The 18,663-nt window shown below is 41.0% G+C and overlaps 1 protein-coding gene across 1 annotated transcript in view; it reads right to left on the minus strand.

Moving 5' to 3' along the window:
* The window catches only part of SLC27A2 (solute carrier family 27 member 2), a 54,066-nt gene that overhangs the window by 8,691 nt on the left and 26,712 nt on the right, over positions 1-18,663 (minus strand). The window contains exons 5-7 of the mRNA XM_003929022.4: positions 4,867-5,061; positions 1,954-2,044; positions 890-1,088 (exon numbers count right to left, since the gene is read on the minus strand). Of these exons, the coding sequence (XP_003929071.2) occupies positions 890-1,088; positions 1,954-2,044; positions 4,867-5,061 (485 nt within the window). The remainder of the gene's footprint in view (positions 1-889; positions 1,089-1,953; positions 2,045-4,866; positions 5,062-18,663) is intronic.

Here is an 18,663-nt window from a genome sequence, read left to right on the forward strand (position 1 = left end):
AGAAGTATCTTTTTAATAACATGAAGATGATAAAGTGATAAGGATCTTAAGATGTGCAATAGTAGAGATGGAAGGACTCTGAGAATCATCATGACCCTCATCTCAAGGGCAAAAGAACTGGGGTCCAGAATGGTTACCTGTCTTGATACCACTGCTGCTCAGGGGGAGAGGTGAGCCTGGTTCTCCTCATTCCCTCTGCTGTCTTTGTACTGAAGTTAGACAACTTCCATCCCTTCCTCATTCATTCATGCAAAAAGTGATTACGTGTGTCAGGTACCATGGTAGGTGCTGTGGGTGAATAGGCAGACACAGGTCCTGCCCTCAGGGAGTTTACACAGGAAGGAAGCTCTGTCTGAGGCTGGAGTACTATGCTATGGTAGGGAATTAATTTCATGGTCTATTAGAAAGACTTCCAAACTTCCTTGTGCTGACCTGGGGGTTTTGTGGGAAACCATTTGGTTGGGCATTGGGAGAAGTGGCTCTGAACCCCATACCTCCTCTTTAACTAAATCAGCTCCACGTTAGTTTGCATCTGATTTTATCTTAACACCTCCATGATTAGAAAGTTGAAAATCCTTGGCTGTCCTAAGAGTGACCAGTAATAATACAGGACAAACAAGGGAGTTAAATGGACTTTCGTCTCCAAAAATCAGATACAGGTTTCCTGGCTTATTCTCGTCTGGTGTTGCTCAGCCAAGTTAACCGTGCACTGCAGAGTGACACTGCGTGCACTTCATTCCTCATTCTCTGGGAACACAGAAGTTTGACTTTCTGTGCCAAAGATAGAGAAGGAAATGTACCATAACCAAAGTGGGATGTGATTCCAATCTAGGAATAAGCCAAACTGTGCGTGTGTTTGTTTTTGGCTCAATGATTCAGAAAAACCAACCGGAATGTATCTCCAACTCTGTCGTGGAAATAGATGAAATTTTCACGGTCAACCATTAAGAGATCTCCACTGTTGAAATAGAGGTCTCCTTTCTTAAAGACATCTCTCAGTTTTTTCTTCTCTGTCTGAGCCTTTCCCCCAGCATAGCCACTAAATGGTGTAAGTTGTGTGATTTTGCAAACCAGAAGTCCAACTTCACCTAAGATAGAAGAAAGTGAACTGTTATTTTTTGTGCTAGAGGTAAGCAAATGTATACATCAACCTTCTCTTAAAACTAATGCCATAAACCTACTGGCAACAAACTGGCTGTAGGACGTATCATTTTCCATGCATGTGTACATGTGAGTTGTATGTACATGTATGTCACAGACACACATATACTGTACATTATTGTATATGTATTGCATATGGCCTAATTATTTTATTTTTTTTTTGAGATGAAATCTTGCTCTGTTGCCCAGGCTGGAGTGCAGTGGTACAGTCTTGGCTCACTGCAACCTCTGCCTCAGCCTGCCAAGTAGCTGGGGTTACAGGTGTGTGCCACCATGTCCAGCTAATTTTTGTATTTTTAGTAGAGACAGGATTTCATCATGTTGGCCAGGCTGGTCTTGAACTCCTGACCTCAAATGATCCATCCTCCTCAATCTCATAAGTGCTGGGATTACAGGTGTGAGCCACCACACCTGGCCTGTAATTCTTTTAATGCTAATCTTTTACTGAGTAATGATTTACACAGACTTACATAAATGCACACTAGTTAAAGCTTAAAGGTAAAGACCACCTGAAACTATGGTTTTGCAACCACAATTACATATCCCTTCCCACAGAACATTACTTCATAAACAAGAAGTTGTTAAGCTAGGTTTAAAACTATAATTATGTTCCATGCAGTGGTAAATTAGCACCTTTTGGAATTCCTGTATATTGGAGGGTACTTAAATGACCCCTCCGGCTTTTCCCCACTCTGATAAATTTTACTATGTGGCAGTAATATGTTAGTCCTTAAAAGTCAGTTGGTCAAGATAAGAAAGGGCACAGATTGATTGAACAAAAGTCCACTGTACCTTTGGGAACTTTGACGCAATATCCATTTTCATCACGGACAGGTTCATCTTTCTCGACATCATATTTAATCAGGTCATAAGATATGACTTTCTAGCAAGATTAAAATGTATAATTTTGATTATAAATCTTTTATAATTTTTTCTTTTAGATTGTGGTATAACATACATAAAGTACATAAAGTACATTATAAGGGTATAGGTTGATGAAATTTTACATTTGCATATACCCTTAAAACTGCTACCCAGAGAGAGAGAGAGAAAATATTTTCATTTCACTTAGAGAGCTTCCCCCTGCCCTTTTTTGTGAAGTTAACTACTATTCTGACTTATATCACTGTCAATTAATCTTTTTTTTTTTTTTTTGAGATGGAGTTTCACTCTTGCTGCCCAGGCTGGAGTGAAATGGTGAGATCTTGGCTCACTGCAACCTCCTTCTCCTGGGTTCAAGTGATTCTCCTGCTTCAGCCTCCCGAGTAGCTGGGATTACAGGCATGTGCCACCATGCCTGGCTAATTTTGTATTTTTAGTAGAAAAGAGGTTTCTCCATGTTGATCATGCTGGTCTGGAACTCCTGACCTCAGGTGATCCGCCCACCTTGGCCTCCCAAAGTGCTGGGATTATAGGCGTGAGCCACCGCGCCTGGCCCAATTAAACTTCAGATAAATAAAATAAATGTATGCTTCTGTGTCTGCTTCTTTCACTCAATATGTCTATAGTATTCATCCATCAATGTTGGTGTTTTTTATTGCATGCAATTTTCCCTTGTATAAATATAACACGATTCATTTATCTATTTTCCTGTTAATGGGTATTTGGATTATTTCTAGTTTTGGACTATTATAAATAAAACTGTTATGAACATTCTTGTGTCTTTTGGTGGATATATCACAAATGGGTTTTTAAAATCTTATATAACCTTATATTAATACGCCACTGTTAGATTTTTCATGTTTCTATAGAAATGTTATCTATTTTAGAATCAAAAGCATAATTATTTCATGCCCATGACTATACAAGTATTAAAAGTCTATCACATTTAACATACAATTCAATGCATAAGAATTAAATTTTCAGCAATTCAGTGACAGCAATAATAAATATATTATTTTCCTTGTTGGAAGAAAAATGCAAACATGACAGTATTTGGATATAATTATTAGCCATGATTACTGTGTCTATTTCAAATTTATATTCAAGCCTATGTGATGAAGCAACCAATCATATACTGTAGTATGAGAAGACGACTTCATTAAAAAAACAAGTTTCACTTATGGCTAACAAATGTAGATCTTATCTGCAGGAATACAAAAAAATTATAGGTTGTAATGAATGTTTCTTCCACATCAATCGCATGTCATCATCTGCTTTTAAAGTTTTTTTTTTCTTTAATGTTTTGCTTAAAGAAGAAAAACTAGCAATAAAACATGGCAATGAGAAAGTAAAGAACAGGTAATACACAGCACTAACGGACCCTCTCAGCAGCAGGTCTAATGGGGAGTAGGAGACCGATTCTCAGTCTGCAGCAGCACTGCCTAGAAATCTGCTGTGATGATGGCAATGTTCTCTGTCTACATTGCTCAATAGGGTAGTTACTAACCACACGTGGTTATTCAGCACTGGAAATGTGGCTAGTGTGACTGAGGAACTGGATTTAAACTTTTATGAATTTAAATAGCCACATGTAGCTAGTGGCTACTGTTTGGATAGTGCAGGTCTAGAGGACGGTGAAGGGACCTGTTTAACATAGGTGGAGCTGTAATTGCCAGAGAGGGTCCTTGAACATAGGAACACCTTTAGATTAGGCCAGAATTTAAGAAATGGAGTGACCATCATCATTATGGCTAACAATTATTCAAGGCTATTAAATGACAAGGATTGGGCTATTGCCTCTAAGGGCCTTTTCATAAGTTATTTAATCTTTTCGACAATCCTTTTCCCTTATTGAGTGTGGGCTAGGAACTGGGTTCAATATTTTCCGTTGTTAACTCTGTTTTACAGATGATGAAATTAAGGCCTGAGGAGCATACGTGACCTGCCCAAGGTCACTCAGCTAGTGTATGATGGCACTGAGATTTGCTCTCCAGAGCTTGGTCTCTTATGCACATGAACTACTGTCCTCTGTACTCTGTTGGTGTGTCCGTGGGGACACAGGTTGTGTGAGAGTTCCATTGTGGCTGTTTCATGGCCAGACAGGATAAGCTGCCCAGAGGCATAATGACCGCAGTGACTTCTCAAGCCAGTGGAGGCTCAGCATTTGCTGAACATTTCTGGATATTTGCAGAATAGTTGGTTATCTGGAATACTGACTGCCTGAGTACAAAGATGACAACAGAGACCCACAAGCAATTAAATGACTGACAGGGAAAAGAGACTGCTATGTGAACTGTCTTAAAAATAAGAAGTATCTTTCTGGTGGAATTATTAGGTGGACATAAATGTTTACTAGACCCTAGCACTGAGATGCCTGGGCTCCCACTCAGAACCACTGAATCCAAAGCCTAGCAGTGGGGCCTTGCATCTGTGCATATAAAAAACTCCCTAGGAGATTGTGATGCATGACACAATGAAAGGGAAACACTATGTTTCACAGCGTACGATAAGCTTATGGAATTTGTAAACTTCAGGTGTTTTATCACATAAGAGTATAAATGGCATCAGGAAGACTTCACCTAAGTTGCAGATGGCAAAGGCAAAATGCGTTATTCTTAATAGAAATTGAGATGCTTTTAACTGGAGGATCTGATTTTTTAAGGTCATCATCACAGAGAATGAGCAAAACCTCCCTTGGTGATAAGAATGGGCCATGGCTCTGATGCTGCCTGACTTCTGATAACATCTTCATGACTTGGCTTTTAAGAAGTCTCTGTATTCTGAAAACTGGCTATGTATGCTCTCATATTTCAGTGGACTTACTTTCTGTAGGTAGTTTACTCTTCCAACAGCACCGACTTTTCTCGTATAATTCAGAAGTCCAATATTGCCTTCAGTGGCAGCATAGAACTCATAGATGTGAATGTCCCCAAATCTCTTGACAAATTGTTTCCACACATCTCCTCGTAAGCCATTTCCCACTGCCAGTCTCACTTTATGATCATGATCATTTGGTTTCTGTGGTAGGGGAAGAAGAGGGAGACCAAACTGAAACGTCTCTGGAGCCTATACTTACGTATTAATAATTGCCTTTATTTTGTATGTATTTAATTTATACTAACATTGCCTTTATTACATAGTTATGTTGGTTACAAATACCCTTTAGTGTCTGCCTTTTTCTTGCTAGCAACACACATTATTCACCGTTCCTCTAGCACAGGCAGTATGGTCTGACAGCTGGAACTCTGATTTAATAACCAAAACGTGAATTTTCCCATTTTGGTTTTTAAGGAGCCAGATGAGGCAATCTGACAGAACCAGGTGATGCCAACATTTAATCCACATCCAATCTAAAGTTAGAATAATGTGAATAATGGTGTTCATAGTTTTCTTGATGAGGCTGGTGAGCATCAGTGAATTTCTAGAAAGGAGGAGCCACATGGGAAAGATCTGTCAGAGATGGACACAATCTGCTACCAGTGGGAACCTAAGCAGTGTCTAGAATTTTTATAACAATGAAAAAGAAAACAGGAAACACAGTCCAGTGAGAGAAAGAGAGAGAGAGCGAAACTGTTTTCCACAAAGTCATTAAAGAGCAACGTTGGAGGCTGTGGGAACTGGAGGGAAGAGTCTTGACCGTGCCCTGCCGGGTTTAAGAGGTAGGCCCCAGAGTTCGTAAGACCAGGCAGAGCTGAACCGAGACAACAAAACTGTCCCAGTGGGATGGGAAGGGGAACAGGAGGAGGAGGCCACCTCCCAGTTGCCTCAGGTGGCCTGGGAGGAACATGCTTTGCTATACATAAAGATCCCAGAGGAAAATCTGTTTTGGGTGTAAGGACTGAAAGGAACCTTTCTGGTGTCAGCGTAGCCCCAGAGGTGGGGCTATGACCAGGCTGCCTTTCATTCAACCACACTCATTTAGGAGACCCACAAATACGTCCACGTCAATGATGGTTTTATTTATTTTATTATTTTTAATTGTTAAAAAGACTATTTAAGTACAGTAGTGAGATGAAGGGAAAAAATAGAACAAGAAGTTTGATCTCTAACTGTGAACTATCAATTGAGATAACTCACTACCTTTAGACCAGCCCAGTGATGGTTTTAATGATATCTTATGTGAATAATGTAATTTATGTCCTCCAGAAAATCACAGGCTGGTGAAAGAGACAAAATAAGTAGGTATAATTTTACCTTGTAAATTCTGTTACTCTATGACCTTTATTCTATCAGGATGCAAAATGACATAGGGTAAAAATGCTAGGTCATTAGGGCTCTCCTCTTATATCAACCGTTAATTTCTTTGATAAAACAGCAATTGCTTAGAACATTTTCTACATTATTTCCTACACTGTGAAATTACTGTGAAGTGGTTTTGAAATAAGAATTATTCTTTGAAAAGAACTATAAGGATGTGGGGACTTTGGCATGGCAATTAAAAATCACACGAAGACAAACTGAATTGGTTTCCGTGCAGGAGGAGCTAAGGGGTCAGGGAAGCAGAAAATACACATTTAATTTTTAAGTACCTTGGCCAGAACATACGTGGCTCTTTAGGAGTCCTAACCAGAGAAGGGGACTGATGCTGATCATTGGTGAACATGGGCTCCTTGAGCAGTCATTCTGAGGAGGGAATGTGTCAAGAGAGACCAGGGCCCCCTGCCAATGGCTCTTACTCAGGGTGTCTGGGAGAATTGCCTGAGAAGCTTTTTGAAACTGCAGGAGGCCTAGACATTCAGAATGAGTAGGAATCTGTTCTCTCCCTCTCTCTTTTTTTAGACAGGGTCTTGCTCTGTTGCCCAGGCTGGTACAATTATGGCTCACCGCAGCCCTAACTCCCAGGCTTACATGATCCTCCTGCCTGTCTCATGAGTGGCTGGGACTACGGATGTGTGCTACCATGCCTAGCTAATTTATTTATTAATTTGGTAGAGATAAGTCTCACTATGTTGCCCAGGCTCATCTTGAACTCCTGGCCTCAAGCTATCCTCCTGTCTTGGCCCCCCAAAGTCCTGGAATTACAGGCATAAGCCACTGCGCCCAGCCAGAATCTGTTCTCTGCTGGTCCCTAGGTCACTGGCTCTACTCTGCTTTATAATTACTAAGCTCCCATAAGTCGGGAGATCATATGTCTTGTTTGCAAGGGGAAGCCCTGGCTATACCTATGCTAGAGTGCTGGTTATCTTTCATTACCTTCACTCTCAAGTATCCCTGTTTGGATAATGAATTGTAGGGTCACCCTGCCTACAAGGCAGTATCCTCTTCCGTAAGACTGTCAGTATTCAGAGACCACCTCCTCCCACTGCTGTCCCAAGGATAAAACATCACACATATTTGAAGACATCCTTTTGCTTAAAGAAAATCAGCTGAGATGGGTGCTTACCTGCTCCCAGGCTTGCATGAGAAGCTCAAAAAGCAGCATTCCCACATGTAGACCCAAAGTCTTCCTTATCTCACATGCAGCCCACCAATGGCCCTTCTCCCACCCACTTTGTTTATTTCCTTGTCTTTTGGATGGTGATCATCTATGTTCCTCATTAAATGGCAAACTCCTTTGAGGCTGAATATGCATGTATCTCTGTGTCATCCTCAGTGCCTGGACCTGTACTTTGCATATAGCATAATCCTGGCAGTAAAATAAACAATCTCTTCCAGGAAACTTCATTCCCTGTTCAATAACTAGTGGTGGGGTCAGGGCAGGGCTTAGGGTGCAGGAGGCCGCAGGCACTCTGGGTGTGTGGGAAGCTGACCAGCCTCACAGGTGCACCTTTCACCTGCCAGTGGCAGGTAGCTAAGCTGACAATCACAACACTATGGGCTCAGTTTTCATCATCCAGCTGAGAAATCTTATTGTATCTGCAAAAGGGATTAAGGCTGGAAATGATTGTGGGCACAAAATGGGAGATCCTGGAGCCTTCTAAAATGTCTGGTTCTCACCTAAGCTTTTGCTCACCAGTGGCTGAAAGAGTAGGACTGAAGTTTTCCTTTCCCTTAGGGGAAACAGTGTTTCTCTATCACCAAAGCCACTCCACAGAGGAACTGATTTCTAGGTCAAGGGTCACCTGCTTATTTTTTTAAAACAAGATAAAAACCTTCTTTGCATTAGAGCTAAGGTGAAATATGGAAACAAGGGGACTAAATTCACGCTGGGGCTGAATGACTGATGAAGACCAAGAGATCAAGGTGTCCAGAGAGGAATGCATGGTGTTAAGGTTAATTAGAACAGGCAGAAAGCTTGTATTGAGGGCTTTTCTATGGGTTAGGCAGTTGACCTGTCTCTAAAGAATCCTATGAAAGGTGATAGCTAATAAAGTATTTGCCTCATGTTGCAATTGAGGACATGGAGACTCAAAAAGCTTAAAATAATTTTCCCAAGATCACTAAGGTAGCAAAACAGTTGCTCCAAGATTCAAATATGAAACAATGTGACTTCAGAGAGCTATTTTCCTTAATTTTTTTAAAAGCTCTGCACTTGAGAGGAGGTTCACTGTGCTCCCCCTCCTTACTCATGCCCACCAATAAATCCCACCTCCCCAAAAATAAAGAAAAAAGGAAAAAAAAGAAACAGAGAGTACCACACTCATAAGAATCAAATAGTCCTGAAAGGCACTTAAACAATGCTGTATTCATACCACTTAGCTGTTCTCACCCTTTACCCCCAGTTTACCACCCAGAAGCAAACATTTAATTCTTGTAGCTGCTTCTCGCTATCTGCATATTTATAAATTAAATGCTTATACTTCTTTCTCTTGTTTCATCAGTTTCAGATTTCCTATTGCCACAGATGAGGATTCAGTTCCATTCTATCTCCCTTTTTTCCAGTATTACAATTCTTGGTTAAATCAATATTCAGTGCTCACATTATTCTGTCCATAATACGCCACTGAGGAGCCAAGTAATATGCTATGAACAAGTTTTTATTTCTCCTGGAATTAATTGCCTTTCTGTCCATTTGCTTAATTTCCTTAGTTTCTATTTGGAAGTTTTCCCTTACCCTCCAACAGCCTCTAACTAAAATTTTCCTCATGATGACATCTATTTGGCTGATGGAATTTCCTACTTTCCATTATGCTTCTTTGTCTCCTTTGCTCCTATCTGGACTAGACATTTTCTAAGCCTGGGGGGGTCCCTTTGTCTCTCTTTCCTGGATCCTGTGTTTTCCTCTGCCTTTTTTTTCATTTTTTTGTTTGGATGGAATACTTCCTCTAATAACTTCCCGAAGGGGAATAGGTACATGGTAATTTGTGTGTGTGCATGCGTGTGTGTGTGTGTGTGTGTGTGTGTGTGTGTGTAGACTTTGAATACTGTTTACCTGAGTGATGATTTGGCTGGATATAGAATTCTAATTGGGCAATAATTTGTTTCTAGAATTGCACTACTCCCTTGTTTTTCAGCTGGCAGTGTTGCTGCTGACAAGTCAAACTTTGACTATCTTTTTTTTTTTTTTTTTTGGTAGTCTTAAATTTCATCACAGCACAATTTCTTTTTCCCCTTCTAATTTTACTGGGCACTCCGTTAGCTCTTTCAAACTGTCCACCCTTGGATGTGTTCCTGTATTATTTCTTTGATCATTTCCTCATCTCCCCTTTATTCTCTTTTTCTGATTTCCAATTAAATATATATGGGACCACATTGATTAGTCTCTAATTTTCCTATCTACTTTCCCCTCATCTCCACCAATTTATCTTTTGAACTTTCTGTAAGATTTCTCAACTTTATCTTCCAACCTTTAAGATTAAAGATTTTTACACATCATCTTAATTTTCAAGTCTGATTCTTTTTTTCTTTTAAAACGGTACACTATTCTTGTTCTACAGATATAATGTCTTCTCCAGTCTCTCTGAGGATATCAATGATACATTAAAAAATGTCTCCTGTTTTCTGAATTGATGCTTCTTTCTTCTGATGATCTCTCCTGTTGTAGGCTTTCCTCAGGTGCTTGGTGATTTTTTCTTCAGATTTAAGATTAAAGCAACACTGTTGAAAGATGTTTGGGCCATTCTGTGGGGATGGGGCGGTGGGGGGCTGCACTGCTGGTTGATGAGGCAGTGAGGCAATGCCCAATGTCTTTTCTGGGAAAGTTTAGTTTTTCCTAAGAATTACCCTCCTCCAATATCCTGCCTGCAGGCATAAACTGGCAATTGGAGTTCCAGTATCTGTGTAGGCGAAAGTTGCTCGGGGTCTCCCTGGTCAGTATGTAGATACTTCTTTAACCTATGTTTTCAGTGCCTCACCCCTGCCCTCCTCTGTTCTTGGGGTACTTCAGTCAAAGCTGCTTTAGCTCTCCAGAGAAAAATCCTCCTGTCTCTTACATGGTGGGAGAGGGGAACAGCAGGTCCAGCTACTTCTTACACAGATTTTATTTTGTTTTTCCATAAGTTATTGGGGGTACAGGTGGTATTTGGTTACACGAGTAACTATTTGTGAGATTTTGGTGCACCCATCACCCGAGCAGTATACACTGCACCATATTTGCTGTGTCTTATCCCTTGTGCCCCTTCCACTCTACCCTTGAAGTCCTCAAAGTCCATTGCATCATTCTTAAACCTTTGCGTTCTCATAGCTTAGCTCCCACATATCAGTGCGCCCATACGATGTTTGGTTTTCCACTCCTGAGTTACTTCACTTAGAATAATAGTCTCCAATCTCATCCAGGTCATTGCAAATGCTGTTAATTTATGGCTGCATAGTATTCCATTGTGTGTGTGTGTGTTTGTGTGTGTGTGTATGTGTGTGTGTGTGTACGTATGCACCACAGTTTCTTGTTGATTGATGGGCATTTGGGTGGTTCCATGATTCTGCAATTGTGAATTGTGCTGCTATAAACATGCATGTGCAAGTGTCTTTTTTGAATAATGACTTCTTTCCCTCTGGGTAGATATCCAGTAGTGGGATTGCTGGATCAAATGGTAGTTCTACTTTTTCCTTAAGGATCTCCACAGTTTTCCCTAGTGGCTGTACTAGTTTACATTCCCACCAATAGTGTTGATTTTTTGATTATGGCCATTCTTGCACGAGTGAGGTGGTATCACATTGTAGTTTTGATTTACATTTCTCTGATCATTAGTGATGTTGAGCATTTTTTCACATGTTTATTGGCCATTTGTATATCTTTTAAGAATTGTCTATTCATGTCTTTAGCCCACTTTTTGATGTTTTTTTTTTTTTTTTTTTTTTTTTTTTTTTTTTTCTGATTTGAGTTCATTGTAGATTCTGGATATTATTCCTTTGTCAGATGTATAGATTGTGAAGACTTTCTGCCACTCTGTTGGTAGTCTGTTTACTCTGCTGACTGTTCCTTTTGCTGAGCAAAAGTTCTTTAGCTTAATTAGGTCACAGCTATTTATCTTTGTTTTTATTGCATTTGCTTTTGAGTTCTTGGTCATGAAATCCTTACCTAAGCCAATGTCTAGGAGGGTTTTTCCAATGTTATCTTCTAGAATTTTTATAGTTTCAGGTGTCAGGTTTAAGTTCTTAGTCTTGAGTTGATTTTTGTATAAGGTGAGATATGAGGATCCAGTTTTACTCTTCTACATGTGGCTTGGCAGTTATCTCAGCACCATTTGTTGAATATGGTGTCCTTTCCCCCCTTTATAATTTTGTTTACTTTGTCAAAGATCAGTTGACTGTAAGTATTTAGCTTTATTTCTGGGTTCTCTATTCTGTTGCAGTGGTCTACATGCCTGTTTTTATACCACTATCATGCTGTTTTGGTGACTATGGCATTATAGTATAGTTTGAAGTGGGGTAATGTAATGACTCCAGATTTGTTCTTTTTGTTTAGTCTCGCTTTGGCTATGTGGGCTCTTTTTTGGTTCCATATAAATTTTAGAATTGTTTTTCCTAATTCTGTGAAGAATGATGGTGGTATTTTGATGGGGATTGCACTGAATTTGTAGACTGCTTTTGGCAATATGGTCATTTTCACAATATTGATTCTACCCAGCCATGAGCATGGGATATGATTCCATTTGTTTGTGTCATTTGTGATTACTTTCAGCAGTGTATTGTAGTTTTTCTGTAGAGGTCTTTTGACTCCTTGGTTATTTTATTTTATTTTATTTATTTTTATTTTTTATTTTTTGAGACGGAGTTTCGCTCTTGTTACCCAGGCTGGAGTGCAATGGTGCGATCTCGGCTCACCGCAACCTCCGCCTCCTGGGTTCAGGCAATTCTCCTGCCTCAGCCTCCTGAATAGCTGGGATTACAGGCACGTGCCACCATGCCCAGCTAATTTTTTGTATTTTTAGTAGAGACGGGGTTTCACCATGTTGACCAGGTTGGTCTCGATCTCTCGACCTTGTGATCCGCCCGCCTCGGCCTCCCAAAGTGCTGGGATTACAGGCTTGAGCCACCGCGCCCGGCCTTATTTTATTTTAATTAAAATAGGTATTTTATTTTTTTTGCATCTATTGTAAAAGGGGTTGAGTTCTTGATTTGATTCTCTGCTTGGTCCCTGTTGGTATATAGAAGAGCTACTGACTTGTGTCTATTACTCTTGTATCCAGAAACTATGCTGAATTCTTTATCAGCTCTAGGAACCTATAGGAGTCCTTAGGGTTTTCAAGGTAAATGATCATATCGTCAGTAACAGTGACAGTCTGACTTCCTCTTTACCAATCTGGATGCCCTTCATTTCTTTCTCTTGTCTGATTGCTCTGGCTAGGCCTTCCAATACTATGTTGAAGAACAGTGTTAAGAGTGGGCATCCAAGCAATGGCAACAAAAGCCAAAATAGACAAATGGGACCTAATCAAACTCCACAGCTTCTGCACGGCAAAAGAAACAGTCAGTAGAGTGAATCGGCAACCAACAGAATGGGAAAAAATTTTTGCAGTCTACCCATCTGACAAGGGGCTGATATCCAGAATTTACAAAGAACTAAAGCAGATCCACAAGAAAAAAACAAACAAGCCCATTCAAAAATGGGCGAAGGATATGAACGATACTTTACAAAAGAAGACATACAGGAGGCCAACAAACATATGAAAAAATGCTCATCATCACTGGTCATCAGAGAAATGCAAATCAAAACCACATTGAGATACCATCTCACACCAGTTAGAATGGCGATCATTAAAAAATCTGGAAACAACAGATGCTGGAGAGGATGTGGAGAAATAGGAACACTTTTACACTGTTGGTAGGAGTGTAAATTAATTCAACCATTGTGGAAGACAGTGTGGCGATTCCTCAAGGACCTAAAAATAGAAATCCCATTTGACCCAGCAATCCCATTACTGGGTATATATCCAAAGGATTATAAATCATTCTACTACAAGGACACGTGCACACGAATGTTCATTGTAGCACTGTTTACAATAGCAAAGACCTGGAACCAACCCAAATGCCCAATGATGATAGACTGGATAGGGAAAATGTGGTACATATACACCATGGAATATTACGCAGCCATCAAAAACGATGAGTTCACGTCCTTTGTAGGGACATGGATGAACCTGGAAACCATCATTCTCAGCAAACTGACACAAGAGCAAAAAATCAAACACCGTATATTCTCACTCATAGGCGGGTGTTGAACAATGAGAACACATGGACACAGGGAGGGGAGCACTACACACTGGGGTCTGTTGGGGGGAAATGGGGGAGGGGCGGGGGGTGGGGAGGTGGGAAGAGATAGCATGGGGAGAAATGACAGATACAGGTGAGGGGACGGAAGGCAGCAAACCACACTGCCATGTGTGTACCTATGCAACAATCTTGCATGTTCTTCACATGTACCCCAAAACCTAAAATGCAATAAAAAAAAAGAGTGGGCATCCTTGTCTTGTTCCAGTTCTCAGAAGGAATGCTTTCAGCTTTTCCCCATTCAGTACTATGTTGGCTGTGGGTTTATCATAGATGGCTTTTATTACATTAAGGTATGTCCCTTGTATGCTGATTTTGCTGAGAGTTTTAATCATAAAGGAATGCTGGATTTTGTTGAATGCTTTTTCTGCGTCTATTGAGATGATCATGTGATTTTTGTTTTTAATTGTGTTTATGTGGTGTATCACATTTATTGACTTGCATATGTTAAACTATTTCTGCATCCTCTGTATGAAACCATCTTGTTTATGGTGGATTATCTTTTTGATATGTTGTTGGATTTGGTTAGCTAGTATTTTGTTAAGGATTTTAGCATCTCTGTTCATCAAGGATATTGGTCTGTAGTTTTCTTTTCTGGTTATGTCTTTTCCTGGTTTTGGTATTAGGGTGATGCTGGCTTCAGAGAATGAATTAAGGAGGGTCCTTCTTTTTCTATCTTGTGGAATAGTAGCAAAAGGATTGGTTCTAATTCCTTGAATGTCTGGTAGAATTCTGCTGTGAATCTGTCTGGTGCTGGACTTTTTTTGTTGGTAATTTTAAAATTATCATTTTAATCTCGCTGCTTGTTATTGGTCTGTTCAGGAAGTCTCATTCTTCCTGATTTAAGCCAAGAGGGTTGTATTTTTCCAGGAATGTATCCATCTCTTCTAGGTTTTCTAGTTTATGTGGGTAAAGGTGTTCATAGTAGCCTTAAACGATTTTTTGTATTTCAGTGGTGTCAATTGTATTATCTCCTGTTTTGTTTCTTAATCAGATTATTTTGACATTCTCTCTTCTTTTCTTGGTTAATTTTACTAATGGTCTATCAATTTTATCTTTTCAAAGAACCAGCTTTTTGTTTCATTTATCTTTTGTATTTTTGTTGTTGTTGTTGTTTCAATTTCATTTAGTTCTGCTCTGAGTTAGTTATTTCCTTTCCTCTGATGGGTTTGGGTTTGGTTTGTTCTTGTTTCTCTAGTTCCTTGTGGTGTGACCTTAGATTGTCTGTTTGTGCTCTTTCAGTGTTTTTGATATAGGCATTTAGGGCTATAAACTTTCCTCTTAGCACCACCTTAGCTGTATCCCAGGGTTTTGACAGGTTGTGTCATTACTGTTGTTCAGTTTGAATAATTTTTTTTTTTTGAGGTGGAATTTCACTCTTATTGCCCAGGCTGTAGTGTAATGGTGCAGTCTTGGCTCACTGCAACCTCTGTCTCCTGAGTTCAAGCAATCATCCTGCCTCAGTCTCCTGAGTAGCTGGAATAATAAGCATGTGCCACCATGCCCAGCTAATTTTGTATTTTTAGTAGAGACAGGGTTTCTCCATGTTGGTGAGGCTGGTCTCAAACTCCCAACCTCAAGTGATCCGCCCGCCTCGGCCTCCCAAAGTGCTGGAACTACAGGCATGAGCCATCATGCCCAGCCTTGAAGAAGTTTTTTCATTTCCATCTTGATTTTGGTTTTGACCCAATGCTCATTCAGGACCAGTTTATTTAATTTTCCAGTATTTGCCTGGTTTTGAAGGTTCCTTTGGAGTTAATTTTCAGTTTTATTTCACTGTTATCTGAGAGAGTGCTTGATATAGTTTTAACTTTCTTAAATTTATGGAGGCTTGTTTTATGGCCTACCATATGGTCTGTCTTGGTGAAAGTTAGAAAGTTATTCACTGTTGAATAGAATGTGTATTCTGTGGTTGTTGGATGAAATGTTCTGTATGCTCAAGCCTGTAATCCCAGCACTTTGGGAGGCTGAGGCGGGTGGATTACGAGGTCGAGAGATCGAGACCATCCTGGTCAACATGGTGAAACCCCGTCTCTACTAAAAATACAAAAAATTAGCTGGGCATGGTGGCGCATGCCTGTAATCCCAGCTACTCAGGAGGCTGAGGCAGGAGAATTGCCTGAACCCAGGAGGCGGAGGTTGCGGTGAGCCGAGATCGCGCCATTGCACTCCAGCCTGGGTAACAAGAGTGAAACTCCGTCTCAAAAAAAAAAAAAGAAATGATCTGTATATATCTGTTAAGTCTATTTGTTTCAAGGTATAGTTTAAATCCATTGTTTCTTCGTTGACTTTCTGTGTTGATAACCTGTCTAGTGCTGCCAATGGAGTACTGAAGTCCCCCACTATTATTGTGTTGCTATCTCATTTCTTAGATTTATTAGTGGCTGTTTTATAAATTTGGGAGCACCAGCGTTAGGTGCATGTATGTTTAGAATCATGGTATTTTCCTGTTGGACAAGGCCTTTCACCATTATGTAATATCCCTCTTTGTGTCTTGTAACTGCTGTTGCTTTAAAGTTTGTTTTGTCTCCTGTAAGAGTAGCTACCCCAGCTTGCCTTTGGTGTCCATTTGCATGAAATGCCTCTTTGTATTCCTTTACTTTAAGTTTGTGTTAGGAGAGTCTCCTGAAAGCAGCAGCAAATTGGTTGGTGGGTTCTTATCTGTTCTGTGGTTCTGTATCTTTTAAGTAGAGGATTTAGGCCATTCACCTTCAATGTCAGTACTGAAATGTGAGGTACTGTTGCTTTCGTCATGGTCTTTGTTGCCTGTGTACTTTCGTTTTTGCTTTTTGACTTGTGTTTTTGTTTTATAGGTCCTGTGTGATTTATGCTTTAAAAAGGTTGTGTGTTAATGTGTTTTCAGGATTTGTTTCAAGATTTAGAGTTCCTTTTAGTGGTTCTTGTAGTGGTAGCTTGATAATGGTGAATTCTCTTGATAATGGAGGTGGTGCTTTCCAGAAAGCATCCGCTGTAGTAGTATGGAGAGGGACTGGCAGTGGGCAGGGTCCTAGAACTCCCAAGATTATATATTCTTTGTCTTCTGCTACCAGGGTGAATAGGGAAGGACCATCACGTAGGGATAGTGCTACGTCTGTCTGAGCTCAGACTCTCCTTGGGCAGGTCTTGCTGTGGCTACTGTTGGGGATGGGGGTGAGATTCTCAGGTCACTGGAGTTGTGTACCTAAGGAGGATTATGGCTATCTCTGCTGAGTCATGCAGGTTGTCAGGGAAGTGGGGGAAAGTGGGCAGTCACAGGCCTTGCCTACCTCCCAGGCAACCTGAAGGGCCAGTCTCACTCCCACCATGCCTCCTGCAACATCCCCAGTCTGTTTCCAGGCAGAGGGTGAATCAGGCTTGAAAACCTGCCCAAGGTGTTCTGCCTCCCAGCTGTTAAAGAAAAGGGCTTTAGTTCTTCCCTGCCTGTGGAGTCTGCAAGCTGGATTCCTGCCCTCCCCTGAGTTCTGGCCAGGAGTCTTCTTGTCCCGTTCAAAGCTCAGCTAGAGAAGTCCTTCTCCCTGTGGAGTTTTACCTCCTGCTCCTCTGGCCATCCTCCTGATGGATCCCTGTGGTGCCAGGCAGCAATGGGCTGCTTGGGGATTCAGTGAGCTCCCTGGGCCTTCCTGTTGCTTCCGCTACCCTTGTATTTTGCCAGGTTCAGCTCTCTAACTTGACTCAGCTCTAGGTAAAGTCAGGAACTTGTCCTGCAAACAGACTTTCAGCTTCTCCAGTGTGTGTTTGGGAGAGGAAGGTCTCCCTTTCCCATTTCCACATTTTGGGCACTCACAATATTTGGGGTATCTCCCAGGTCCTCTAGGAGCAGTCTCCTTCTTTCGGAGGGTCTGTGGGTCCTCTTGGGATTGCTGGTTAGTTCTTGCAGTCGGTCTGGAGCTAAAATTCACAATGCAAGCCTCTGCATGCTGCTCTGTCTGGAGCTGCAATCTAGTCCTGCCTCCCTTCTGCTAGGATACCCCATCCTCCGTATTTTACTTTACACAGATTTTCAAATAATTCTCCTGTTTTTAAGTCTGACACTTCATCTGACCTTCAGCTGTATTCAGAACCTGCAATTTCTCAGCCATCTGGAAAGCAACTGGCTTCCTTCTTCTTGGGACTTGCCTCTTAAGTTTCACCCTTCTCAGCCTATTATGCCAGTCACTTTTGGCTTCCTATACTATGTAGTTCGTGGTTGCAATATCTCTTAGTTTCTGAGATGATGGTGCTTGTGTGTGTTTTTGAGAAATTCCTTGTTTTGCAGTGACTTCCAAGAAGTGAAAGGGCAGAAGGTCTTTATTACCTTAGAAAAACTCCAAAGTCCCTGTTCTGAATGATTAATATGTTACACTTCTGCCTGGACAAGGCTCCACCTGTTTACTTTACAGAAGAGGCCCTTTGTCCTTCTGTGTATTCCCTCACCATAGGGCTTGCTATGATCACATTTGAGTCTCAGCAGAGTAAAGCCCTTGCCACCTGACCCAGCCCCTCAGCTTCACCTCCTGCCACACTGCTTGCAATTCTCAGTGTGCTGGGTCCTTCATCTCACTGCTCATATGATTTTCATGCTAGCCAGAGTCCCTTCTTTTCTTGCCTGGCTGCAGAACTTCTCTGCACTCTTTCAAGCCCATCTTCCCTGGCAAAACCTTCCTGATTCTGCTCCCCTTCCCTCTCTCTTTTGGTCTCCCTCTGTCTTGGTCCTCAGTCATATTGGCCAATCTCCACTCTGCGTTGCAACACATCCATCCATTCTCTTTTTGAACAGAATGAAGCTGATACAGAGACAGAAATTTTAGGCTGGAAGGGACTTCAGAGGTTATCTAATTTTGGGGGGAAGGCAGACAACACTAGAGGTAAGTTGAGTCTGTTCAGCTCTTTCAGGGTTCTGGTCAATCTTATTTCTTCTTCCAAATATCATGGTTCTATGTGTGACTCCTGGAACTCTTTTTTGGTTCCCTTTATTTCTCCTCCCACTCACCAGCAGATGGCATAAAGCCTCACTGAGACCCCTTGCTGTAGTTTCAGTCTCTAATTGGAGGA

The sequence above is a fragment of the Saimiri boliviensis genome, chromosome 2 (genome assembly GCF_048565385.1).
Source record: "Saimiri boliviensis isolate mSaiBol1 chromosome 2, mSaiBol1.pri, whole genome shotgun sequence".
Taxonomy (NCBI): domain Eukaryota; kingdom Metazoa; phylum Chordata; class Mammalia; order Primates; family Cebidae; genus Saimiri; species Saimiri boliviensis.